At 46.5% G+C, this 26948-nt stretch overlaps 1 protein-coding gene across 7 annotated transcripts in view; it reads right to left on the bottom strand.

The window, feature by feature from the left end:
* Positions 1 to 26948, bottom strand: part of NF1 (neurofibromin 1) — a 3279657-nt gene that overhangs the window by 1299564 nt on the left and 1953145 nt on the right. For all 7 annotated transcript variants that reach the window (XM_069614617.1, XM_069614618.1, XM_069614621.1 and 4 more), the window contains 2 exons: positions 22519 to 22665; positions 21980 to 22126 (listed from right to left, as the gene is read on the bottom strand). In XM_069614617.1, coding sequence (XP_069470718.1) covers positions 21980 to 22126; positions 22519 to 22665 — 294 coding nt within the window. The remainder of the gene's footprint in view (positions 1 to 21979; positions 22127 to 22518; positions 22666 to 26948) is intronic.

Here is a 26948-nt window from a genome sequence, read left to right as displayed (position 1 = left end):
ATTAAGATTTGAAAAGCAGAAGCTAAAACCAGCTCCTAGGTGTCCTGCATCTCAAAGTAGGCAGTATCTAATGCTGGGTTAAGAGGAGCCAGTACACAGCGTGCTAAAAATCTAACTTCTAGAGAAAAAGCAAACCAACTATTTGTCCATTATGTATGATCCATCATGCTTAAATGTGTAGTAGATGTGTCCTAATTCTTCTTTAACATTCTCAAATGCTCAAAGTTAATAGCACATATGGTTTAAGTTACCTGTAACTATTTATTGTTCTGCAGCATGGGTCGGGCATGGATTCAAATGCTCATGAATATTCCCTGTCAGGCTGGGAATCCTCAGTAAAAGAAAAAAGCGTTTCACTTTAAAACTATATTTCTCTGAACCCACCACTGTCCTCTGAGTCATACTGCCCCCATCCAATGACAGTCCTCACACTAAGCTCCACCCGTGGTGGCCATCTTCAAATTTGGTAAGCACGTAAAGCATCAGTATGAACCAAGAGCCACAGAAGGGAAGGAGGGAGGGTTTGCATGTGAATCCATGCAAGACCCATGCAGGAGAACAATACATACAGGTAAATAACTTAAATCTTCTCCGGCATGGGGTATGGCATGTATTCACATGCTCATGAATAACGATTACACAGCAGTATATATACAAAACCACGGGAGATGGCAAGGCTTAACAGAAGCAATAAAAACTCACCTCTGGAACATACTCCCCTCAAATGAAGCGCGTGTGTAGCACCGCTTGGCCGACTCAGGACTCCTCCCGGTCATTCCTGTCGACGGACTAGAACCTCGTGAAGTTGTGCGTGGACCTCCACGTAGCAGCCCTGCAGATGTCGAGCAGGGGCACACCAGAGAGAAACATTGTCTTTGCTGCAATGGCTCTGTTGCAGTGGACTCTCGATCAGCAGACTGCTAGCCAGTTGATGACAGTGCATGATGCAGCCGGACAGCCACCTGGAGATGGAAGCCTTCGACAAGGACTTTCCATGATTCACAGGTCCAAATTGATGAACAGCTGAGAAGTGTTCCGAAAGCTCTTTGTGAATGCCATGTAAAACATCAAGGCACAAGCAACGTCCAGCAAATGCATGGCCCTCTCCATTGCAGATGATGGATTCGGGAAGAAGACATGCAACACCAAAGGCTCGCTGAGGTGGAACGCTGACAGCACCTTCGGCATAAAGGTGGGATGTGTACGCAATACCACCCTTGAAGCGTGGAAGGACAAGTACGGCTGTTTGCACGACAGGGCCTGCATCTCCCCAAGGCCTGCATCTCCCCAACCCACCTGGCCAAGGATATCGCCATGAGGAACGCAGTCTTCGACAATAGAAACTTTAGCAGGGCCTGATGCATCAGCCCAAAGGGCGCCCCCGTGAGCTTAGTCAAAACCACATTGGGCTCCCAAGCCGGGACTAGAGCCTTCACTGGCAGAAAAGTCCTGAAGAGTCCTTTGAGATACTCCTTGACGAGTCTGTGCAACCACAGCGAAGGCCTACCAGTTGCCCTGGTGTAACAGGATGTGTCAGATAGGTGCACCTTGATAGAGGTATGAGCCAGTCCAGCCTTGGCCAAGGAAAGCAGGTATGGCAGGAGCTGCGGGACTGACACGCAGAGGGGTAATCTTCTGAGCCCGGCTCCGCAAGCAGAAGCGCTTCCACTTATGGCCGTAACACATCAATGTTAAAGAGGACCAACTTCCAGGATGTACTTCCACTCTGCAGGTAAAGAATTCTTCAGCGACGCTTGATCGTAGTGCAGAATCGCTCCTTCTCTGGAGAGAAGGTCCAGAAGTAGTGGCAGCATGATGGACAGAAGCGACGACTGACGTTAACAGGCTTGGATAACAGATCTGCCACAGCCACGCCGGAGCAACGAGTATATTCCTGCAGTGGCACGGAGTGTGTGGATCACTAGTAGCGGGAGTGGAGGAAAAGCATATCCGAAAAGTCCCTCCTACGGGAATGAGAATGCATCCCCCATGCTCCTCGGCTGTGGGAACCTGCTGGCGAACTTCTGACACTTGAAATTGATCATCGCTGCAAAAAGGTTGTTCTGGGGTTGACCCCATCAGTGGATTAGAAGATCCACCTGGTCTTGGCGAAGCACCCAATCGTGGCCAGAAAATACCTCCCGGCTGAGCAAGTCTGCAATGGTGTTCTTGGTGCCCGCCAGGTAAAAGAGGACCAGAAACATGTCCTGACGAATGGCCCAGTCCCACAGATCCTGGGCCTCCCTGGAGAGTGCTGGAGAGAGCGTTCCATCCTGCTTCTGGACGTAGAACATGGTGGGGGTGTTGTCTGTGAAGATCCTCACCACCTTGCCCCTCAAAGTGTCTTTTCTTCCGGCAGCCATAGGCCTCTGGTATGCAACTGTCCGTGTGAGCTCCCTAACCTTCGGGAGAAGCATCCATGGTGACTGTCTCCTGGTAAGGAGGGACTTGAAATGAGGCCACTTGTGTGAGATGAGAGCACACACCCCACCACTGTGTCGCACATTGGAATTCCTTGTTGTGTCCGTGTGATCTTGTCTGTCCAGGATCCCTAGACTTGCAATCACCTAGTATCCAGAAACTCCTGGAGATACCTCATCCATAGTCTGCACAGGAGGAGGAGGAGGAGGAGGAGGAGGAGGTTCATGCAGGAGGACATCATGCCCAACAGAGACTTGACGGCTTGCGGACCGCAACGACAGGCGCTGCACCTTCCCTAGGATGGCTACCACCCGCTCTTCTGAAGGAGACGGCAGGCAAGTCACTGTGTTGAGTCGGGCTCCGAGAAACAGAGCTATTGCGATGGCTCGAAGCAGGACTTTGTATAATTTATGGAAAATCCAAGATTCGTCAGCGAATGTATGGTCCTTGCTGTGTGCGGGCTCACCAGAGCATGGTAGTGGGAACTAACTAGCTAATTATCCAGGTAAGGGTAAATGTAGATGCCCTCGAGACCAAGAAGCACCGCCACTGGAGCCAACCCCTTCGTGAAGACCCGTAGGCTGATTTCAGGCTGAAGGGAAGTGTCTTGAGCTGATGGTGTTGCCACCTGGACCACGAACTGCAGGAGGAACATGCAGTGCTTCCGATGTATGAGGACATGGAAGTAGATGTCCTCCAGGTCCAGAGACGCCAGGAAGTCGCCTTCCTCCAGTTGGCTGAGCACATGTTGCAATGTGACCATCCTAAACTTCTAGGACTTCAAGTATTTGTTGAGGCGTCACAGGTCCAGGTTCGACCTCCACCCTCCTGTCTTCTTTTGGTCCAGAAAGTTCCTGGAGTACACCCCAGAGCCGCTGGGAATGGGTCCTATCACCCCCTTATTTAACATTGCGTGAACCTCCTGCAGTAGCTGCGCCACATGCTTCCCATGTCGAGCTACAGGGGGAAAACAAGGACACCTGCGTTGGAAGTCCAAGGTGTGCCCCTGTCAGAGAGCATCCAGCAGCCACCTATCGGTGGCGATGGTCTTCCACGAGCTGACAAACCTCGCCAACCGGCCTCCCACTGGGGTGCACAAGTGGGAGGCCCCCCTGTCGGGCGGCACCGCCGCTGGCCTACGCTGCCGTATGCCCGCAAGCAACCTCTGTATGCCTCTTGTGTAGCGGAGCGGGAAGGCTGCCGATAAGAGGTGGTGTAGCCCTTGGAGGACCTGCCGGCTTTTCTCTTTGAGGAACAAAAGGACTATGACTGAGGTTGCTGCAGGGTAATGTAAGTAACTCATGGTGGCAACAGTAAAAACAGACACAAGTGATCACAGTTCAAGATGTGAGCAAGCTTTGACGATCAAATGAAAAATAAGGCAGTCCTTGTGGCATTGTGTCAAAATAAAAGGGCCTATACTAAAGAAAAACCTATTGGCAACTCCTTACAACTAATTACAGAAAGAGTGTGGGAAAGGGTTTCAATAAAAAAAGGAAGCTTTCCAAATAAAAAGTCAGAATGCGATTGCCAGGGGTCTCCCTTCCCCACGTTTTGAGCATGGGACAAGGTGGATCTCCTGAGCACAGCACACACTTGAGCCTTCCCAGCACGAGTCAACAGTTCTGTATCTGCTATCAGGTTCTTCGATGGTTAAGTCTCTTTTAAATACAAGTCTCTTAGCTTTGAGGGGTTAATGTATTCAAACAACACACAGAAAGTTCTGTTCCATATATACTTGGAATGATGGCTTCACCCCTGGGTCCCCCTCTTCCGGGCGCAGACCCTTCACAAGTCATATTCAACAAAACAAACAAAGTTCTTTTCTCAAATGAACTTGGTGATGACTTTTCACCCCTGGATCTCCCTCGGCCAGGCTTGGACCCAACTGACAAGGGGGACAATTCACTTCCCCCCGGTCTTCCAATACTTCTTACTTTCACGGGTCTTAATGTCTTTTTGAACAGTTCTTTAGGCTTCACCACTGATAGTCGGCTTCCTTCTAACGGGTTCATTCTCGTCATCCTTTCCAGACAGTCCACTGTGGACACCCCTTGGTTGGGTTCACTTCGATCAACATACTATTATGGTTGTCGGCGTCCCTCTGCCGGGTTCACTCTGGCCAACTCCTACAGACAGTTCACTGTACTTTGGGACTTTACACTTCGCCCCTTTTTAGTAGCATCCCTCCGCCAGGTTCACTCTTGCCAACTTTTACCAAACAGTTCACTAAGCGGGACTCATTTCCCTTTATTTCACAATCTTCTGCTGGTCAAAGACATTCAGCTTTTTTACAAGACCCCTATATGCCCACTTTGACCTCTTCTCGCCTTTTCCCAAGGCCTTGTGGTTATGGTAGTCTCTACCATCAGGTAATCACACAGATTTTCCTGTGTAAGCACCCACGTGGTGCCGGACGTCTCTGTTGCTGGTTTCCCCCCTCTTTCATCAATAGTTTCTTTAAATCTTTAAAAGTTCAAATTAGCTGTTGGATACATTTCATTGAACACAGTTTGGGTATTATCGACACTCCCCTCGACTCACTGGCTGTGATGAACAGACTGCTTTCCTTCTCTTTGGTCTAAAGGTTGGTGCCTCCGAGACAAGCGTCCTTCCGCGGCTTGGTAATCCGCAGAAGAGGGTCTTGTGTAGGTTGACATCTATTGCAATACACGCTGGCTATTGGTCTCAGTCTTATGTTTCCATCTGTGGAGGTCTCACAGGCTTTGGTCGGAAAGGGCAAGGTCGCTTCTCTGTGTCACCCTCTTGTTATGCGTCTTTCGCCTCCTCTTGACCTGCAGTGCCGAGTTAGCTCTCACCTCGTGTGGCCTGCCTTGCTCGTCTTGTGCTCTTCTGCTCCACCTTTTATCCCTGTGGGGAAGGGAAAAGGCAGTCAGGTGTGTGTGCGATTCCCTTCAATTGCCTGACCATGCCTGACCCTTGGGTTGGGACATGTCAGGTAAACAGTTTTCTCATTAGTCCATTGTCTTCCTCGGAGTACAAAACTGTGTGTCAAAAGGGGGGTTTTTGTCCTGGGAAATTTTATTCTTCATCCTAGCGGAGTTGGTAAATTCAGAAAGGCGAGATTGGTAGTGTTTGTGAACAAAACTGGAATGACCGGGATTATTATGAAATAAACAAGGGGGATTGTGGGAATGGTAGTGTTTTATTTGAACAGGTTTGGAGTGCAGGAAATAAGAGGGACGGGTCAAGGAAGGACCGGGAGTATTCGGGTAGGCAACAGAAAACCAAGGATTCTGGGAATTGTGGTTTGAGGGTAACAGGGTGTGGGCACCTATTTTGTTTACCAGAGGTGTAGGAATGTTTGGATTTTTATTAAGGGAGCTTCTTCGGGTGGAAGCGAGGTAGATGTGGAATGCCCGAAAGAAAATCTCAGGGACTGTCCTCCTTTCCATTTTCTTCAGCATGATAACACGTCTCACCTGGGGCTCCCCCCCCCGGCACAACCCCGGGGTCCCCTACCCAGGTGATCCTCCGTCGCTCGTCTACCCCCCCCCCATCCCCTGGGGTTGGGATCTGAGAGCGCCAGCCCTCCCCTGGCCACCTGATTAAGGGATTCCCAAGGTCTATTTGGGAGAACACCTTCAGGATTCTCAGTATCCAGCCAGCGTGCTGTCTTCGTGTCAGTCTTGATGTTTTGAAGAGACTCGTTGACCGTCTTGCCAAACAGGTTCTCCCCATCGAATGGCATGGCGAACACCTTAGACCGAAAGTCTGAGCCTGAAGTTGGTGGCTTTCAGGAATCCCTGTCGACGAAGAGGCACTCCGTTTCCCATCTGAGGGAATCTGGTGTCCGCGATGTCCACCACCACTGTGATGGCATGGTCTGAGGCCACTTCCCCGCTCCTGGGATAGCTCAAGAGCTTCTGCCTTGTTGTCATCCGGTAGGAAGTCCAGAATTGGGCCCAGCTTATACCAGAGCTCCCGGTCATAGTGGGACAAAATGGCAAGGGCATTCGCAGCCTTAATGGTGCTGGCAGCCGTATAGCGAATCCTCTGTCCAGATTCTTCCCCTCCTGGTCCGGGGGTACCATGGACGAGGACGACTGGTTCACAGAGAGTTTCCTGGCCATGGCTGAGACCAGAGTCCGGTGAAGGCTGGGACATAAGGCACTTGGGGGCCGAGGCCAGGACACCATTTTTTCTCGAGCGTGTCCCGCTTGAAACAGGCAGTGCTTGGATTCTTACATAGCGTTAGACTTTCAGCCCAGATATTGTCTAACAAGGGGACGGACATGATGGTCTTCCGCCTGGGCTCACAACGTTGATAAAGGAACCCTTCCTTTTTTTTCTCCTCAGGCACTAGTTGAAAAAGATCAGAGGCCCTGGACATCAGTGGGAGGAGCCAACCTTGTCTGGCAGAGCGGGCCTGTGCGGGTCATACAGGCCTGCTGGCTCTCCATCCGCTGGTATGGAGTCATCAGTCTCGTCGGTGGCTATCGCTGCCATATTGAGCCCTGTGTCTGTGTGCGATGTCGGAGTCAAATCCCGAGATGAGGTGGCATTGGGTGGAACCTAGAAACAGCAGGGTCCTTTGACTTGCACTTGCGCCTAGACGGGCTTCCGGAAGGCACACTTGCAGGACTTCTAGGCAGAGCAGGGACCGGTGCTGGCGGCATTCTCTGCTGAATTTCTGATACCATCTTTTGCAGCGTGCTCCGAATGTCCAACCAAATGTTCCTGGGTCGAGGTGTAGGGGGAACGAGAGGGGGAGGCTCGGGGTTGGTATGCCTCTTCTGCAGAGGTAGATGATGGGGTTAACCCTGCAGTGACCCACCTTCCAACAAGGATCCCGTGTAACCCTTTGTGGTCCGAATGGTAGCCCTTAGGCAGGTCGTCATCCACATCGGAACTAGTGTAAATGTTCTCTGGTACACTTGGCTCAGACTCTTGTTCTGTACCCCTCCTAGGGGTCATCTGAGCCTTACTCCTTCCACTCTCTTGAGACTTCTGGGGGGAAGCAGCTGATGTCCTTTCCAGAGGTCTTTGCCGAAGCCATGGCAGTTACCTCATGCAGTGCCGGCAGGGACACACACGGAGCTGCGACTGTAGGCACCATCTTTGTGGTCTGCCCTCCTTTGGACAAAGTAGTGGTCGTCGACGAGCTTGTCAATGAGGCAGTCGATGGGGTAGTCAACGGGGTGGTAGCAACAGTCGACGACGTGGTTGTTGCTGTTGATGGTGTTGTCTTGGCTCGTTGAGCAGCCAATGGAGGCAGCGAAGGACCCATTTTGGATATCTCCTTTGTCGCCTTGACAGCAATGGCAAGTGTAGTTTCAATGGAGTCAAGGACTTTCTCTTAGACGGGGCACCCCTCGCCAGTAGGCTCACTGTGGATGTTGTCGGCGATGGCGACCTTGCCCTTCCCGAGCTGGAGATGCCAGTGGCAAACCCAGCGGGATCAGTGGCGTGAAGCCTTGTCTTCTTTTGGACCCCTGTGGATGGGGTGTCCTCAAAGGACGTCAACCTCTTTTCTGAGGGAGCTTGATCGTGGGACAGGCCGGTCCTGGTGGAAGCATGACCATGCCTGGAGGCCAAGTCAGAGGCTTTCCTCGATTTTAACCACGCCGCCAGCCTGCTGTAGCAATCCTTCTTGGTTGTTTTCGAAAAGCCACAGCAGACCTAGCATCCCTCATCATAGTCCGGATGCAGGTAGTAAAGACATTCGTAGGGTCTATCCTCCACATTTTGCGCAGAGTTTGAAGAGGCATCACTTCTGCTCGGTCATAGCAAAAAGGCTCAAAGTAGGCCCAAGACTGGGTCTCTCTCTGATCAGGTTAAAGATACTCAATGCAGGAAGATCTTCACCAACAGCAGATCTCTGCTGCCGGTAGTCTACCTCCTGTCGAATGATAAAACCAAAAATTGGTCAAAAACTTTCAGAATTCACCCAAAAAAAAAAATATTGCGAAAAATAGCTCGAAGAGCACTAAGAGGACTCCCAACACAGAAGCATGCAGTAAACATCTGAAGATGGCCCCCAGGGGTGGAGTTTAGGGAGGGGACTCTCATTGGGTGGGGGCTGTATGACCCAGAGTACAGTGATTGGTTGAGAAGAGAAATAACGTTTTAAAGTGAAAGTTAACTTTTTTTTTTTACAGAGGATTGCCAGCCTGACAACAGGGAATATTCATGAGCATGTGAATCCATGACAGACCGCATGCTGGATAAGCACATTTCTAAGGCACCAGCTGGCTTGGAGAGCCAAAAGGAGTTCCTGCTAGTTGTTGGTTTCAGGCTAACAAGGCTAGAACCAGGAGCTAAATAGCTCCCAGCATTTTCATATCCTGGGCTAGTACATGGTTCATGCTCTAGTTATTCAGTACTGCAGACTGGACTGCACTGAAGAGATGTAGGCTTCTATGGGACAGGAGACCGCCAGAGCATGAAGAAAGGAGTATTCAAAGAGTCACAGCGATCACACAGCAACCAGTGATCCTCGGTTCACAAACAAATGTTTCTGATGGGACAGGAAGGCTGAAAATGCAGGAATAGGCGTTTATATGCTATCAACACTGGGGGTGGATTTTGGGAGGCACCCTATTACGGTGAACCGAGAGACATTAAGGACTAGCAAAATCCAATAAAGGTAAGGTACCAGAGCGCCAACGCTTAGTCTCAGGAGGGATGCAAGTGGTCTTGGGCTACAATGAGTCCACAAAGAACACTAAACTCAAGTTAGACAGGCAAGTATACAAATAGACAATTTATTAGGGCTTTAAAATACCCACCAAGCAAGTAAACCGCCTAGTCAAAAATTGTCACACACTTTATATAAAGCAGATATGTACATTCACTGTTAGGAGAAGAAAGCATACACTTTATTAAGCAGTGCAACAGAGGTAAATACTTATATGCATGACACACAGCAACATCACTTAGAATAATAACAGAGCACTGCGGGATATCACACTTGGCATCAAATTGCAGTGAACATGCCGGTTGGGTAAAAACTATAAAAACAAACTATTGCAAATGGCTCAGAAGGCATAAGTTCCAACTTTAATGCAATCGATGGAAGGCCCTGGTACATTCATCCCACCCTAATAAGATCATAAATGGTAAAAACCTTGACAGAGATATTAATGGCGTGTCAAAACAGTCATGGGTTTCAAATGTGGAACATTTGTTCAGGGGGGTTGGGGGGGGAGTGGTGACCTTTAGGGTGGCCATGATCACGTCTGAATGGCTATTTACAAAAAGCGTTCATCATGGACAGTAAATCTTCTAAGGCTCCTGGTCCAGATGGGATGTGTAGCACGCTGATTAAATTGGACACAGAACTTTGGGCAACAGCATTACATTGTTTGTTCAGTCGGATTGGCGCAAAACAAACTATCCCAACTTCCTGGTGTACTAGTACCTGTAAAAAGATTTTTTTTAAAAAGGCAATGCATGCTGACGTGCGCAATTATCGCCTACTGGCGATTTTGGATGCCCTGGCAAACATGTTTATTATTGAATGAGCTTGAAGAATGGATGGAGACAAATAATCTTATGCCATTCAACCAAACTTGGTTTCAAAAAGGACTGGGCATTTCGATGAATACTTTGGTGGCCTTAGTTACGATCATCTATCCAGCAGGCGTGGATGATACATAACATACCGATATATGTGGCATTTGTAGATTTTAGTGCCGCGTTTGACACAGTTGATAGACATAGATTATGGCAAAAGCTGCTAAATTGGAATATCCCTTCAGGTCTAAAGAAGATTATTATTGTATTACATGAACATACTAAGGTGAAGGTTCGGCTGGACCAACATGGCAGAACATCAGGTTGGATACTTACCCAGAAAGGATTAATAAAAGGATGTATTTAAAATCAATCTTGTTTAATCTCCATGTCGGATATGGGTGAGGGCATTGCCAACTGTTCCTCAATTGCACCAAAACTAGGTGACACTCCAATGGGCTATGCTGATGATTTAGCTTTATTAGACTCTGGTGATTTGCAGTGCTCTCAGAATAAGATGAAAGTGTATACTAAATTGAGCTCCTTGGTAGTGAATACTGTGAAGGCCAAATTCATCTATTTACTCCTTCATACAAAAAGGAGATAAGGGTGTGGCCTGTATATGAATGAGGAGGCAATCGAAGTGGTTTCTGAGTATAAATACTTAGGTATATATTTAGATAATACACTTTGTGGTAAAAGGCACTTCGAACAAGTAAACCTAAAAGCTCGGCAAATATCAGGCATTATTAACTCCCTTGCACGCAAGGGTGGGGGATATTCGGTTGGCATCTTACTATAGTTGTATCAGGCAAAAATCATACTCATTATCTTATATGGAGCAGACATCTTGGCAATGAAGATTCCATCTGAAACTAAAAATAGAATCAACGATTTTAAAGAGACTTACTAGATTGCCTCTGCGTATCTACTGAAATGGTATACCTTGAATTTAACATTGTACCATTCCAAATTAAATTCCATTTAATTTGTCTGAATATGTACTCGAAGTTGGTCAATTCATCTGAAACCTCCATGTGTGGGCTCTTATATAACTAAAGATGCATACTTTATAGCTATTGACTAAAGCTAGCCGTATGCCCTTGAGTTGCATTGTCAGAATTAAATCCATTGCCCACAGATGGCTTGCTTTGGCCCCAGAGAACGTCTTGAGATCACAACAAAAAACAGTTATTAGAAAGCTATGAAGACATTAAAGCAATTCTGCAGTAATTGAGTATATCCAGGAAAGAGTGAATATCATAACGTATATTGAACAGTTTGTTGGTAATAACATTGTCTGGGACTACATTAAATCAAAAGTGAACTCGGTGAAGACGCTAGAGATTGTGGGAGCCTGGGTGAAATTACTGTGGGACACTACACAATGTCGTTTGTGTGGTGAAACACAATTAGAGTCTGTCAAAAATCTATTCACTGCTTGTCCTGCTCTTTTTGAACTACGGTTGTTAGCTCTAAGATCAGCTGGTATAGAAGGGACAGCCATTGTCGGGTGCGACTCTGTGGTCCATGTAGATGAATGGAAATCATGAAGGGTGTATAATCTTCCTTACCATATTATTGCGGAAAATTGTGATTATATTGGACATTTTGTCATGAGAACACTGAGGTTGTTGTATATTAGTGTTCTCTTGCAGATATTCAAGTACTGTAAAATGCATTGACTATTTTTAAGCTGAATCTTCAAATGTTGTAATATGTGGAAATCATGTTTTATGTTAAGATGTATTTTGATAGATGATGTATTAAAAGTTGACCATGTGGACTGTATAATACGATAAATAATAATAAAACAAATCTTAAAGAACAAAAATGAAGAGGCTTAAACAGAGCCACCATCAAGAAGGTCAATACAAGATTTAAGTCCCACCCTGGAACAACAAACTGGCATGGGGAAATAGGTTACCCAATTCCAACAGGAACTGAATTCCAATAAGGATGATGAAAGAGAGACCTGCTCAGGAACATGAGAAGCAGGACAAGCCTAGGGGTCCAAACCTTTGTCCCTTTACCAAGAATTGCACCACCTACGGGAAAAATACAATTGGAGGCAGGCATCCCGATGGAGAGAAGTACCTACCGAGGGCTTTGTTTGACAAACCCCCACTCCTTGTACCTCAGCAGCTAAGCATGAAGACCGACCACTGAGGTTTGTGGGAAGAGCCCCCACCACAACCTTCAACCCTCACGCACAAACCCACCTGCCCGCACTGATCTCCCCCCCCCCAGACCCCCAAGTGGGAGCGCAGATCCACCCTTCCTGGGATATGCCAAAAAGGATATATGCCAAATCCACAAGTTGCAGGTATGTTCTCTGGACACAGTCTGGAGCCATCAGGATCACTGTGGACCAGAACTCCTGCAGTCCCATGAAGAACCAGTAGAATGACAGGAATTGGCAGGGGCACAGAGTGAAGTTCCACTTGATAATCCATGTGTCCCCCAGACACTGCAGAGAAGAACAACTCTCACTTCCGGTTGATAACGGAAACAAAGATCCACTTGAGGGGTGTCACAAAGAGCAAACATCTTGCCCAGAACAACCTCACATGGCTCTCACTCAAGTGAGGATGAAGTCTGCCAGCTCAAGGCATCCACAATTACTTTCACCATGCAGGCCAGGTATGCGCAGTTGACAGAGAGGTTCTCCAAAGACCAGAACCACAGCGCCCTATCAAAGAGACAGCAAAACCACCAACCTCGTTTGAGATAATGCATGCCGACTGTGTCGCCCGACTGGATCAGGACACGCTTGTCCCACATGGAGGAAAGGAAAGCCACCATGTCTAGCTAGGTGGCTCAAAGATCCAGCAGACATATGTTCCCATGCCTCAGCAGGGGACCACTGCTTGGTCACCCTTAGAACTCGCTTAGGGGTCTGCAACCTGTGGCTCTCCAGATGTTACAGACTACAACTCCCTTGGATACTTTGCCATTGATTATGCTTGGAGGCTGGTGGGAGCTGTAGTACAATACATGTGGCGATCCAAAGGTTGCAAACTCCTGATGTAGATGGTACCAGCATTTCAGTGATGGATCCGTGACAACTATCAGGTGAAGCCAAGAGCCCACCACAGAAGGTCATGTGACACACAGTTTGGAAGCTGCGATAGGTCTGACATTTTGCCTTCATACTGTGACCAATGATCAAAAATAGCCAATAGACTGACTTCCTGTGCAACCAAGTATCTGGCACCTTGAAGATAAAGGATGCCATGTACCCCAGAATACTCAAAGGCAGATGTGACCAAAAGCTGGAATGTTAAGTGACAAACCGTCTAGAATTGTTAGTCACTCTGTTCTTGGATGGGAGGCAGGGGGGAAACAGGGAAGGCAAGGGGAGGGGAGGGGAAAATGATCATCCGAAGTATCTAAACAGAATAAGAGCAAGCTGAGCAATTGAGACAAGGTTAACTGGCATTTCTGTAAGTTCAGGAAGAGGCACAACATTTGGCTCACATAGCAGATGTGGTGCAGCAAGCAGGCTACTGTTGCACAGTCATCTGAAGAGATTGCAGTGGCTCTGGAGGCCTCAAGGTTCTCCAGCGACTCATCCGCCTTCAGACTGAGAAGGTCGTCGCCATCAAACAGCATATCCAAAAGTTTAGTATGGACATCAGGAGCAAAACCAGATGTTTGCATCATCTAATGTCTCTGGAAGAGAGACTGTACCCATAGCTCTTGGCAAAGCCTGCAAAGTCCAGGCTAGACTGAGAATCTATGGGACCACCTAATTTCCATCATTAACACGAGCCACAATTGTTCAGACAAAAAAGTTTGACATGTTGTAACTCAAGGGTTCTCTCCATAACTAAGAAATAATTTAAGTCATATAAGTGGGGAAGGAGAAAACTACCAAGGGTCGAGGAGGAGAACTAATGGTAGGCGTAAGTTCAGCTGTATCAATGTTTATCAATGTTCTCTCCTTTGTTCTTCACTTCACCCCTATTCATTCTTGGACAGGGGACTTAATTGAATTGACAGCTCAAATCAAAGTTAGCAAAGTAAAGTTGTTCACAATAGTCCACAAAACTAAATTAGAAACCCAACTATTAAATAACAAAATCTTGAAAAAAAGAAAAGCATCTTACAAAGTTCTTGGTTTTGGCTCGCCTGGCCCACTCAACTGTCCAGTGAAGCACCCCGGTCTGTGTCAGCAGCGTGCACCTTTCTGGGATTATCAAACCCACTTCTGTAGAATCTGCAGTAAGGTCCAACCAAGGCAAATAGGTCATAGGTTTGGCTAAACCTTAGGTTATCCTCCTAGTGCTAAGGTCTCGGTCCATGGGCACTCACCTATTTACAACTCCTGATGTGGCCTTCAAGCCCCTCTGAAGTTGCAGATGTAATCTCTCCTGGATAGGCATTGTCCACTGGATCCTCCTTGTTCTTAATGGCCATGGGGAGGGGTGGGGTCACCTGTCATCCTCCTACTCTAGCTAGATGGGACTAGTCCAATCTCCTCACAAACAGGAACAACACACACCCCATCCATCCTCCTTTGTACTCTGCTCCAAATGACAGCCACACTCTTGTGATACTCTCTGTAGATGGTATTCCACCTCCAATACAGTTCCTTCTGGAGGACAATCCCCCCTCCTCAAATATAGCTTTCCAAAGAGGATATTCATCTTTCTCCTGTACAAATCTCTTCTTATGACAACCTCCTCTTCCAATATAACTCTGCAGAGGACAACCCTTAAATATGGCCTTCTTATTCCAATCACCGTCAATAGACCTCGCTCACAGGTCAATCTCCTCCAAACAACCGACACTCAGACTGAGCAAGTGGCTTTTATAGTCTAGTCCCCCACCCCTGGGAGATGTTTAGGGACATGGATTGCACCTGTTTAGTGTAGACTACACTGGAATGTGATTGGGCCATGTGCCTGTGGTCATGTGGGCTGAAAAGGGTTTATCTTGATGTTAAATAAATGCTTGGAAGGATCTTAGATTTTAAAATGGTCCTGGACTGGAGGGTGATATCGTCACCTCCCCTTTGGGGCCTGGCTGGTACAGCTCACTTTTAATTGTGCCTCTCCATCTCCCTGCATGGAAACAGAAGTCAGGGAAACCTTCGGTAAGCAAAGAAAGTTGTTCGTTAATAGAAAGCTTTCATCACAGGGAAAAGGCAACAATGTATTTTCTGCAACAATAGCAGGAGTAGGAGAGCAATGTACTTTTGTATGGTCTTTCTGTGGAAAAACGCACATGTGTCTTTTCATTCAGCTTGTCAAACGCAACTTTATATCTGCGGGATTCCTGCGATCTGTGCTGGTATAACTCACCCATTTGACGGTTTCCTTTGGCAGCTGTGCCAAAGAAATAAATATACCCAAACACTCTGAATTCAAAATGCTGCAACTATGTTCCCTCAGGAGCGCAAGGAGGGAAAGGTATTAACTCCCATGCTGAGCATTAGGGTCTGGCTAGTGGGTTGGAATAGCTCTCGGAAAGTACCAGAACTATTGATCGGGCTGCTCAAGGGTTTTGTAACTATCTCCATTAACACAGGCATCATTGGGGTTTGTGAATACTCCTGTGACTGCCCAATGCCATAGTGATGGACCCATTAAGGAAGCCATGGGGACACCCCATATATCTCTTCTGGATCTAACTTCCACTAACTTGGGGGAGCTCCTGTAGCCACCCCACTGTTGGTCCTTAAGGTTAGGCTGGGGACTTGCGCATACACAAGGGAAGTCAAACTTTCATTAACCTAGGGCATGGCAGACTTTACACTGGTGCAGAGATCTATCCAGGCAGAAAATTACCCTGAATGTGGCGGTAATAACAAGTCTTCACTTAACAACAACCAATATCATAAAAACTATCAAATGCTGACATTGTTTTGACCTAACAGGGTATACAACGCCCACTGAGTCTTCTGTGTGCGGCCTCATCAGGACTAAAAGCACTCTTTAAAACTCCATAACATAGCTCCCCTTCTCAGCGATGTGATTCCCCATCTGTAAAAAATGAACGTGTGTTCTAAATATACATCTTTAACGGATATATTTTTATCAAAACCACGTGTAGCTACATTAGGATAAAATAATGTGGCAGTATTGAAATATGTCAATTACTTAGCTATATTGACGTGGAAAATTATGGGGTTACATGTTCCTTTAGGAATTTGATGAGCAGTTGCCCTCTGATAAGTGAGACTACAAAATGTGATAACTACAGTGTGTGTGAAGAACCAGGTCAGTAATAGGATAAGGTTTAAGTTACTTACCTGTAACTATTGTTCTCCACCATGGGTCTGGCATGAATCCACATGCTCATGAATATTCCCTGTCATCAGGCTGGGAATCCTCTGTAAAATAAAAACCAGTTTCACTTTCACTAAAAACTGTATTTCCCCTTTAAACCAATTACTACTATACTCTATATTCTGGATCATACTGCCCCCATCCAATGACAGTCCTCTCCACAAGCCCCTCCACTGGCAGCCATTGTCAGATTTGGTAGCATGTAAAGTGGCATTATGACCAAGAAGAGCCGCAGAGGGGTCGGAGGGAGGGTTCGCTTGTAAATCCATGCCAGACCCATGCTGAAGAACAATAGTTATAGGTAGGAAACTTAAACCTTCTCCAGCATGGGTTCTGGCATGGATTCACATACTCATGAATAACAAATACATTGCAGTACGTTACACAACCACGGAAGGTGGCAAGGTGCAACAGAAGCAATTACACTTACCCCTGGAACAGACTTCACCTCAGGCAAACAGGTTGCGTAGCACTGCTTGGCCGACCCTGGACTCCTCCCCGGAATCCATGTCGACGCAGTCGAATTTCGTGAAGGTGTGCGTGGACCACCACGTACCAGACCTCCAGATGTCGAGCAGGGCCACATCAGACAGGAACGCTGTTGTCACAGCGGTCGCACTGGAGTGGGCTCTGTCGGGCGGCCAGGCAGCGGTTGGTTAGCCAACCGATGACATTACGTGATGCACCCGGAGAGCAATCTTGAAATGGAAGCCTTGGACAAGGCCTTCCCATGGTTCACGTGACCAAAGTTCATGCACAGCTGTTAAGTCTGCCAAAAACTCTTTGCGTGTGTCACGTAGACCTACAGGGCACGAGCAACGTCCAGAGAATACAAGGCTCTTTGCACCAGCGCCAAAGGTTTTGGGACAAAAAACAGGTAACACCAAAGACTTGTTGAGGTGGAATTCCTTCGGCATGAAGGAGGGGTGCGTACGCAGCACCAGCCTTGATTCGTGGAAAGTCAGGTATGGTTGCTTGCAGGATAGAGCCTGGATCTCACTACCCTTCTGGGAGAGGTGATGGCCACAAGGAAAGCCTTTTTCCACGCGAGAAACTTGAGCGGGCCGGAAGCAGAGGCTGGAAGGGAGCCCCCATGAGCCTCGTCGGAACCACTGAGTTACCACGGCAGGGCAGGAGCCTTCACCGTGGGAAAAGATCTGAACAGTCCTTTGAAAAACTCCTTGATGAGTCGGTGGGACCAAAGGAAAGATGTTCCTGGTGAACTAGTGTAGAGGGAGATAGCTGCCAGATGTACCTTGATGGAAGCGTGTGCCAGTCTGACCTTGGCCAAGGATAGCAAGTTCAGCAGGATCTGTGGGGCTGTGACCCGCAAAGGGGTAATCATCTGTGATCGGCACCACGTAGCAAAAGGTTTCCACTTGTGACTGTAGCACGTCAAGATCGACGCTGCCCTGCTTTTGGCAAGGACCTCCCTGCTGTCCGCTGACAACTCATATCCCACAAACTCTAGGGCTGCAGGAGCCAAGCCCTCAGGTTCAGCAATCTTGGGTTGTGATGCCGGGTTGCGCCACCTCCTCTGGTGAGAAGATCCGGAACCACTGGCAGCTTGACCGGATGGGACGAAGACATGCTGAAAAGGTCTAGGTACCAAATCTGCCCCAGAAATGCCGGGGCGATGAGTATCATCCTACAGTGACACTGAGTGTGTTGATGAGGGGGAACAGCGGAAACGCATACAGAAACAGCCTTTCCCACAGGAAGGAGAATGCGTCCCCCAGGCTCCTTGGTTGGTGGAATCTGCTGGCAACCCTCTGGCATTTGAAGTAAGCCACAGTCACAAATAGATCGATCTGGGGCCTGCCCCACTTGATGAAGAGGCAGTCCACCAGAACCTGCCGAAGTTCCCACTGGTGGCAGGAGCGCAGTTCCCTGCTGAGAGTGTCTGCCATGGTGTTCTTGACTCCTGCTAGGTAGAGAGGGACGAGGAACATCCCTTGTCCGACGACCCAGCGACACAAGTCCTGCGCTTCCTTGGAGAGCACCGGGCATCAAGTGCCCCCCTGTTTCCTGATGTCGAACATTGTGGTGAAGTTGTCCGTGAAGATCCTCACCACCTTGTCCTTCAGAGACGGAAGGAACGACTTGAGGGGCCAGAACACTGGCCGTAGCTCCAGGATGTTGATATGGAGATCCTTAATCCTCCGGCAGCCACAGGCCTCTAGCATGTAGACGCACAGTGTGGGTTCCCCAGCCTTCCAGAGAAGCATTCGTGGTGACCGTCTCCTAGTATAGGAGGGAGCGGGGGTTGGAATCCTGTGTCCTGGGCGATGCTGGCACAGGCGCTCCACCATACTATTGCCCGATGGAAGTAGTCGTCGATCGGGATCTTGTCCGTGAAGCTTCCTGACACCTGTATCCAGCGCGCATCAAGGAATTCCTGCCTAGTTCATACACTTGTCCATGGAAAATACACTACACTAATACTGAAAAATATATAGTCCTCATCCCACTGCTTAAATGTGGCTGCACTACCTCAGACAGGCAGCTACTAAAAATTAACACAGTTAGGGGAAACAGGAGAACCACATAGCCTAGCTAGGTGGATAAACTCCCCTATGGAATTACACAATACAATATAGTGTCCTTAAAGTATAACCCACTCCTGCTGTTTATGGTAGACCCTAGACCAGAAGTCAGAATCTAAAAAATATATAGTAGGGGATATGAGGAAAAGAAGTATGCCGGCAGGAAAAATAGTTCATATATCACTTAAGCCATCACTGGCATACCATAATAATTTTGACCCTCTAGAACAAAGTATTAGAAATAACGTAATAGCATGCATAAAGGTTCATTTTCAATGAGGGCATAACGTAAATGTAAAGCGTAAAAATATTGCGTAAGCCTTTTACGACTTCCATTAACGTTACTCTCCCCACCCGACCCCCCAATTTTAGTTAATTTGTATGGAGGAGAGTGTTAGGAAAGTTTTCTCTTTTAGCAACATCCTCCTCATTCTGTGGACCCCCAAACATGTTGCTTTTTTTTCACCCTTTCCTGACTTGTTAGTGAAGTGAAGTCTTCAGCTTCACTCCACTGAGCTTTGGATCACTTCTCATGGGGAAACTGACTCGTCCTTCAGGCTGTCAGTACTGGGAAACGAGGTTTCCATTTTCTTTTTACATGTTATCTATTTTGGGTAACTTTTTCACATTGCACAATGCATCTTCCAATGCAGTGCAATGGGGGATACTTGTGTATCACCCTAGACAACACTCAAAGGTGACTTTCAAGTGTGCCTAAAGACGAACTGGCGGCAGCAGTTACTTTTTCATACTTTTGACTGAACTTTTTATTAGCCTTCTCGCGTTTGGCTACTAATAGTGGCTATTGTCCTAACATGGCCATGCAGCAAGGTTTTTCGTTTGTTCTTTGGCCATCTTGTCTTTTTGACTTAGTCCTGCCTTGCCAGGTCACGAAAGTCCTTTTATGATCATACAATCAACCGGCAAAGCCTTGCTTTTTGTAGCTATTGCAGGCCATGTCACTTGAAAACCAGGACGTAGGTTGGGACTGACTCGTCCCGAACAAACTGGTTTCAGTATGTCTGGAGTGTATGCATGAGTTGTCCCAACAGTGGTCGCTGATTGTACCGCTGTCGGGGTGGGTGTGTGGGGTAGATCTTCTACTGTTTGGGCAGAGTACTCACCTCAATTTATGTTAAGAAGAAGGGTCCTGCCGCCATTCCTCCAGACCCGAATAGGAGCTAAGTATCTTGCTGTAGCTGATAAGAGCGTGAAAGTCCCATTGACTATCTCTGAAGAGGCATAGCGACCAATTCTTGCTGCAGTGCTGGTGGAGCCCTGTCTGGCTACTGATTTCAGAAGCCCCTTTTAACTGTGTCGGCCCACTGGACTGGTGGGAACAACCAATCTCGATGTCTTTTGGTAACCCAGCAAGTTTGAGTCTTCGGAAGTTTCCCTGGACCATCCAGTGGGCTGACCAGCTCCAGTTTGAGCTACCACAGTAGAAGCGTCGTCCCATGTTTCAGCTTGGAACTCTTGGGATCTTCAGCTTGTCCAGCAAGTAGCCTCCCTGCAAGATTTCCACTCCCTACCACTGACAGGTCCTGAAATAGGATGCTTCCTCTGACCGCGACACCGGGTATCGCTGTGCATCGCTGACTGTCCCTCATCTGGTCGAATGGATGGTTGCTGCATTCATTCACAGGAACAGGTTGCACCAGCTCCTGGACCCGACCGGAAACTTGCCTGCAGCCGCATCCCCTAGGCATCTGCAACTGGAATAGATGGTGGGAAAACATACCTCAGGCAACCCTCCAACAACCTGCCGAGTCAGAGGAAAAGTCAGAGGACGGGTGGTAAGTTACAACGATACTTACCCCTATTTCTACCCCTTTAAAAGTTTACAGAACCTTTAAATAGTTTTGAAACTCTTGGCTTTGGCAATACTTGTTGCCTAACGCCCTCCAAAAGCTAGAAAAAGGTTGGTTTTACCAGTAAAAGTATTCATCTGACGTATGGACCCATTTTCACTTCCTCAGAATACAATCCCTAACTTTTTCCAACTTTCAAAACTCTTGAAACTTTGTCAACTTTTGGGCACAAGGTCCGAGACAATTTAGGGTTGGACTTTTATAAGTTAGGGGTTTTAATTCCTGGGTACTATCAGTGCTGATCTAATTAATTACCTTCTCTTTCAGGTATTGCGGGGCATGAATTGATTATTGTGCATCGACCATCAGTGACTGTATATATGTGCTATAGTATTTACTGTGGTGTGATATTATCTGCTATTAGTCATTGTTCATAGTGTGATCTCTGGTCCTACAATGAATATACTATTTGTATAACTAAGCGTAATCCTTGGTGTTTCATTGTGTGGACTCATTGTTGACCCCTGACCCTACTTCGCTCTCCTGAGATTTAGCCTTGCCCTCTCTCTATGCTACCTTGATTGGCTTGACTAACTCCAAGAGGTTGCTCCCTGTTCACTATAACAAGTGTGGCCTCCTAAACATACGTCTACCAGGCCAGAGTTTAGAAATTAATTCTAAAAGAGGAGGGGCGGAACGTAACTTGCGTTTCCGCCACCTTCTTCCTCTCCACTATTCAAATGCTCCAGCATTTGTTCCTGCATGGATTCTAATGATCGCGCAAATGCTGGAGATCCCTATGCGGTCCGCCCGCTTTATGTACCAGCATAAAGAGGGCAGTTCCCACAGAGATCCATTTGTACATGCTGCCTGCTATGCTTGCATGTACAATTAAACCCTGTATGACATGCTTGCATGTCAAGCAGGGTTTAATTGGAATTGTGAGTGCCACTAACATTCTAGTTCTTGCTCACTGAACCGAACCCACTGTGGGTACAGGAAACATGTTCAGGGGTAGGCAAGTGCTGCAGTGTCACTTTAGGAGAGTTCCAGCAAAGGTATAAAGTTTCATAGTCTGTTCTACACAAAGTAGCAGATTACGCAGAAAAACACAGGGAAGACCAGAGCAGAAACCTCCACCCCCCTCAAGGATGAGATCCAGAGGTAGGACAAACCAGCACCTCCCGGGGAAGATGCATCACAGGAGGACACACAATGTACGTCTTTGGGAAATGTGTTTGAGATGCACCTCCAGAGAATCTCTTCCCCAGGCCAGAGGTAACCTTGAGGGCGACTATTTTGAACAAAACCGCCCTGCTCTTCTGTAATAGGGAAAACCAATACAACATTTTACAGTCTGATTATCTGCCCCTTGAGTTTACAATGAACACATTAACTGTCTTCAGAGTAGTTAAATTAATATTACCTGGTCATAAACTCTTCAAACTTTGAGCTGGTGAGGTTTAGGCTTGACCAGTGGGTGTCTGCCACAGGCTTGTGCTCTGGAGGACCAAGGTAGGCAAGCAGAGTAGCCATTTTGTCAAAAGGTCTCCGTCCCACTGCTTTATGGTCCCTAAAATAAAAATCACATTACACAAAGTTCTCAAATTTTTTTCATCTGTTGCCTAAACAGATTTCCCCAAACAAATACATTTTAACATTACAGTAATCAAAGCTGTTTAATGATAGGGTGCTGTTTTGTTGTGCACACTCAATACAACTCTCATTACAATGCAAAAATCTAGAGATTGGAAATTGTCATTTTAAAGGCTACACTAATTAACATAGCAGCTCTTTTTTCACTCTCTAATCTCCCAAAAAAAAATCACTCAACAGATCACCTTTCAACAGCAGGATGAATGCAAAAGCGATAAACCCTGGATAGGAACTGAACTTAGCAAAACAAACAGTACAACAAAACATGAAGATAATGAAATATAAAAACAATAATGAGAAGTGTTTAACCTGTTGCTGGAAAGATATTGGCCAATTTTCTCCTGGTTGTTCCAGAGCAGGCGGTGTAAAGCAAGAACATTTCCATCACTGATGAAGGATAAGCTGTGGTTTACAGTGTCACTTGCTGGGCAATCTGATGCAATATCAAGGAAAAACCTTAAAAGAAAAAAATATTTTCAAATAAGCCAGTTTAACATTTCCACGCTCATCAATAAACCAAGAGCAACAGCAAAAGGTAGATACAGTGGACCTGTATCATGCTCTTGGCAGTGACAGTGTGTCATGATGTCAACCGTTAAAATAAATGTGGCAAGGTACAAATTAACTTCTTTAATGCCGATACCCACAGCTTTAAGCAGATTCGGGTTGATTTTTATCACACAAGTATCAGGTGGCAAAAAAACAAACAGTACTTTGTGGAGCTGGAAAAAAAGCAAAATATTGTTTAAAAAGAAATCAACTAATAGGCTCTGGAAATAAGAAAAATCTGGACAGTCGCCTCCATCAAATGTTGGGAGAATTAATGTTGGAAAGTTGCACATTGTGAAGTCCGCCACGCTTTTAAAATGACTGATTCCATGCATGTATACTATACCAAAGGCCTCAAGAGAAGTAAACTGAAAATCCAATAGTACAAAAAAGGCATACGCAAGATCAACAGGAACTAGCAGTAATAGGCTCTAGCACCAAGGCTGGAGTATTCAGATACTGACTTCTTTGCATTGCATTGCATTAGCTTGAATGTGCTCGTGAGCCAGAGGCTTTATTTAATTATACCAGCATGCCTGTGCAGGACGAGCTAATGTCCTTTACCTGCAGTAGTCTTCTCTCTGAAATATTACTCCAACAAATTCCTTATCTTTTGAAATCTCTGCGTGCATACTGGTCCAGAAAGCTTAGCGGCCACAAAGGAACTGTCATGATCTCTGCTTCCAAAAGATCAGGACTTGCCCGACTCCCTTGGAAGCAGACCCATAACCCCGGTTCCGAGTGCCAGCCAGTCCCAATTGGGATCTTTTGGACCCTGTCCTGGCGCCAGTGGCACCAGGCTCATAAAGATGCCCAGTCCCAGCGCTGGAAGCGCCGAGCTCATAATGCTTGGGTGGACTTACCTGCAGCAGACCATGCTGCTTACTTACCTGCCAGTTGAACCCCTGATCCTCTTCTGTTTGGGACTACTTTTCCTGTTGGTGGGGCAGGAGCCACTCCCTAGGTTCAGAACACTGGAACTCTTCTGGAAAGCAGGAACTCTTTTCTTACCTAGGCGTGGCTGTGGAAGGAGACACCTAAGCACTACAGGAGGCTATTTAAACCACACCCGATGGATGAATCTTGCTTTGTGTTATTCTGCATTCTCTGCAGCAGAACGCTCATCATGTCTTCTGCTTCTGATCCAGGGCCTAAGGGAACAAAGGCTTACCATCCTGGAATCCAGTCTTCAGCAGCACCTGTAAAGACAAAGAAAGAACAGGTTAGCACTACGGTCTTCAGTGGCAGCACATCTCTTACCTGGTCCATCGGCTGTCACCAACGCCTCGCGCTGCATTCCGGCATCTGAAAGACAAAGGCTTACCTACTCTTCGCATGCTCCGGAGGTCTTCGCACTGCATTCCGGCATCTGAAAGACAAAAGCTTACCAGCTCTTCGCACGCTCCGGAGGCCTTCGGCGCTGCATCCCGCATCTGAAAGACAAAAGAAGGTGCGTTTAAAGACATTGGGCAACTTTATTACTCACGTGCCATTACTCCTTCCCACGCCGAATCCAGTGGGTATTCCAGCACCCTTCAGCTTCTCTAAAGCTCCGAACTTGTACCTGCAAGATAAAAGGGACAGTTAGTGCGCCTCGTGAAGCAGGCTACAAGCGCTTACTTACGTGCTTCCAGGCGCTTCTATTCCTCACGCGGGTTCGATCCTCAACTCTCATCAGCCCGCCATCGCCGGAACCCTGCAAAACAAGAGATATCATTACAAAAGACTTTTAAGACATTTGAAGTGCCCAGAACTTACCGTTCGTGCAGTTAACGACGGACAGCAGTCCTCTGAGGTCAAGAGGCCTGCACCCTTATCCAGTGAAGAAACTGGTTACGGCACCCTGCCCCGAGGCAGATGGAGAGCTCGGCGTTCACTTACCTAAGGTGAGGGCGTTAACCTTTGGGGTTCTACAGGAGAAGAGAAAGGGAAGAGGAGAGAAGCACCCAATAACCCCAGTTCATTAATCCCATATTTTCTATCTGCAGACATCTTACTCTTCGAGTCAGACATACAGTGCACAGAGGTCCAGCCCAAAGAGCCAACCGTGTGTTACACATCACCTTTGAAGATACGGCATTCACCCAGTCAAGACCGGCGCCTCTGCGGGAATCAGGTGAGCGTTACAGGAACATGACATAGCACCATGCCGACTTTGTCACTGCATAAATGGAGTCCTTGGCGCAGAAAGTGATGTAATGGGTAAGTATAAAAAGCTACCCGATCAGTAAGTGTTAGAATTCAGGAGATATGGGGGTGGTGTTATGACAGACACAAGGCACTCAAATAATCACATTAGACAGTATGAATACAAAAACTATTTATTAGACCGGAGCACACTAAGCAATGGCTATAACACTTAAGTATTACTACTATAGACATTTATATATTCACAACGGGCGACCTCACTAGAGAACACCTACACTTTACTTTCAAGACTGTTGGAATGGATTTACCATGGAAAACTATGTGCAATATAGCAAATGAAAACAGGCAATTCAAAAGTAATCAAGATTCAGACAAACCAATTTAAGACCACTGTAAAAGCAAAGAAAACAGTTTTATGCTGCTTTATAAAATAAGGCCATCTACACTTAAGACCTACTACCAAGATGAGTAGGTCTGGTGCCCTTAATAGCACCAGTCCCAAAAACATACCTTTGTACGGAGACGGGAGTCTCTGAATGAAAGAGAAGAAATAAGTAGTGACAAAGCCAAAAGCTGAGTAAAATGTTCCAGTGATGAAAGAATAAAAAGACTCAAAAGATTATGGTTCTTCTGCCAATCCCTACAAAAAAGTCTGTATATTGTTGGAAGAATTCATTCAATCTTAATCCTTTGCTAATACATATTGTTGCAGCTCCTGCATTTTCATAATTTTATCAGTGGCAGAGAGTTTGGCCAATGCATTTCAGACACTCAGTCCTTCATCAAGGCAGCTTCTAAAATCAACAACATAATCAACATTGCTCTTTATTGTCTAGGTAATGGTGTAGCTATGAGCATTCCAGATACTGTACAAAGGAAATCATACCTGCTGTCATGCTGGGCGTATACCAGAATTGCATACCCTAGCAATATTGATGAAACTGAAAATTCAAAACACTACATAGTCTGACAATACTCAGAGTCCCTCATATAGGTCTTCAGGATGTGGATGTCCAGTTTATTGGAAAGCCACTGCTACATAGAGTTCAAACAAAACAGAATGCAAAATAATATGTAAGCCGACATGAAAGGTCTATCTGACAGTACAACCAACTATGAATGTGTAAAAACTAAGAATTAAAAAGAATAGTAAGCATGAAAATAAAATCAGTATCTTTTTTCTCCACGGTTCTTATTGTACTTTAGATTTTACAAGTGTAGCTATACATGAAAATAGAAAAGTGCATCAATCACTTTTTATAAAGTATAGCTTTTAGCTCTAGTTCAAATGATAGCAAGCCATTCCTGGAGGTGTTCACTTTGTTTGGGGAGATAAATACAGCGTATGGAGTGCTTTAAAGGGCAAAAGTGAAAGGAAGAATGCTGCGGAACAGCATGTAATAAATGGTTCAATATTCATGGGTGTAGGCTTAAAAGTATAACATCGTTGCTAGATGACGTGGAGAGTTAAAGCGCGATGATGTAAATATTTAAAGTGTGTAATATAGATTGATGTATAGTGAATTAAATGTTACAATGACGTCTGCCATATCGTAACTGTTAGAGAGTTTAACACAAGTTGTTGTCTGTGACAGAACTTGGAAAAGCCCACCTTAGGTGAAAGGGCTGTTCCCCTTCAGTTTAGCCTGAAGTTTGTGTAAGGGAGGCATGGTATCACAAGTACAACACTGACACAAGAGGTACACGTTTCAAAACCTTTATTCAATTTTTGGAAAAACTCCTACTTTGCCGTATAGCTATGATGGGAGTAGGAAAACACTGTCCTAATCAGTCTATGTCAAATCAAAATGGCTTATACTAACAAAAAAAGAATGCCTGCCCTATTCCTCATGCAAGAAGTGTGTAAAAGAAATGTGTACGCAAAGGAAAATCAGTGTTCTAACAAAGGATCAAGGTGGCTGAGTCAGATCTCCTCCCCACGCTGGACAGCATGGAGTAAGGTGGCCCATGTAAACAGGATGACACACACTGGCCCAGGTTATCAAAAAAAAGGCAGTTCAAAACGTGGGTCGAGGCCTGTC

The sequence above is a fragment of the Ambystoma mexicanum genome, chromosome 9 (genome assembly GCF_040938575.1).
Source record: "Ambystoma mexicanum isolate Mex_15411 chromosome 9, UKY_AmexF1_1, whole genome shotgun sequence".
Classification (NCBI taxonomy): Eukaryota; Metazoa; Chordata; class Amphibia; order Caudata; family Ambystomatidae; genus Ambystoma; species Ambystoma mexicanum.
This window is presented reverse-complemented; position numbering and strand designations above follow the sequence as displayed.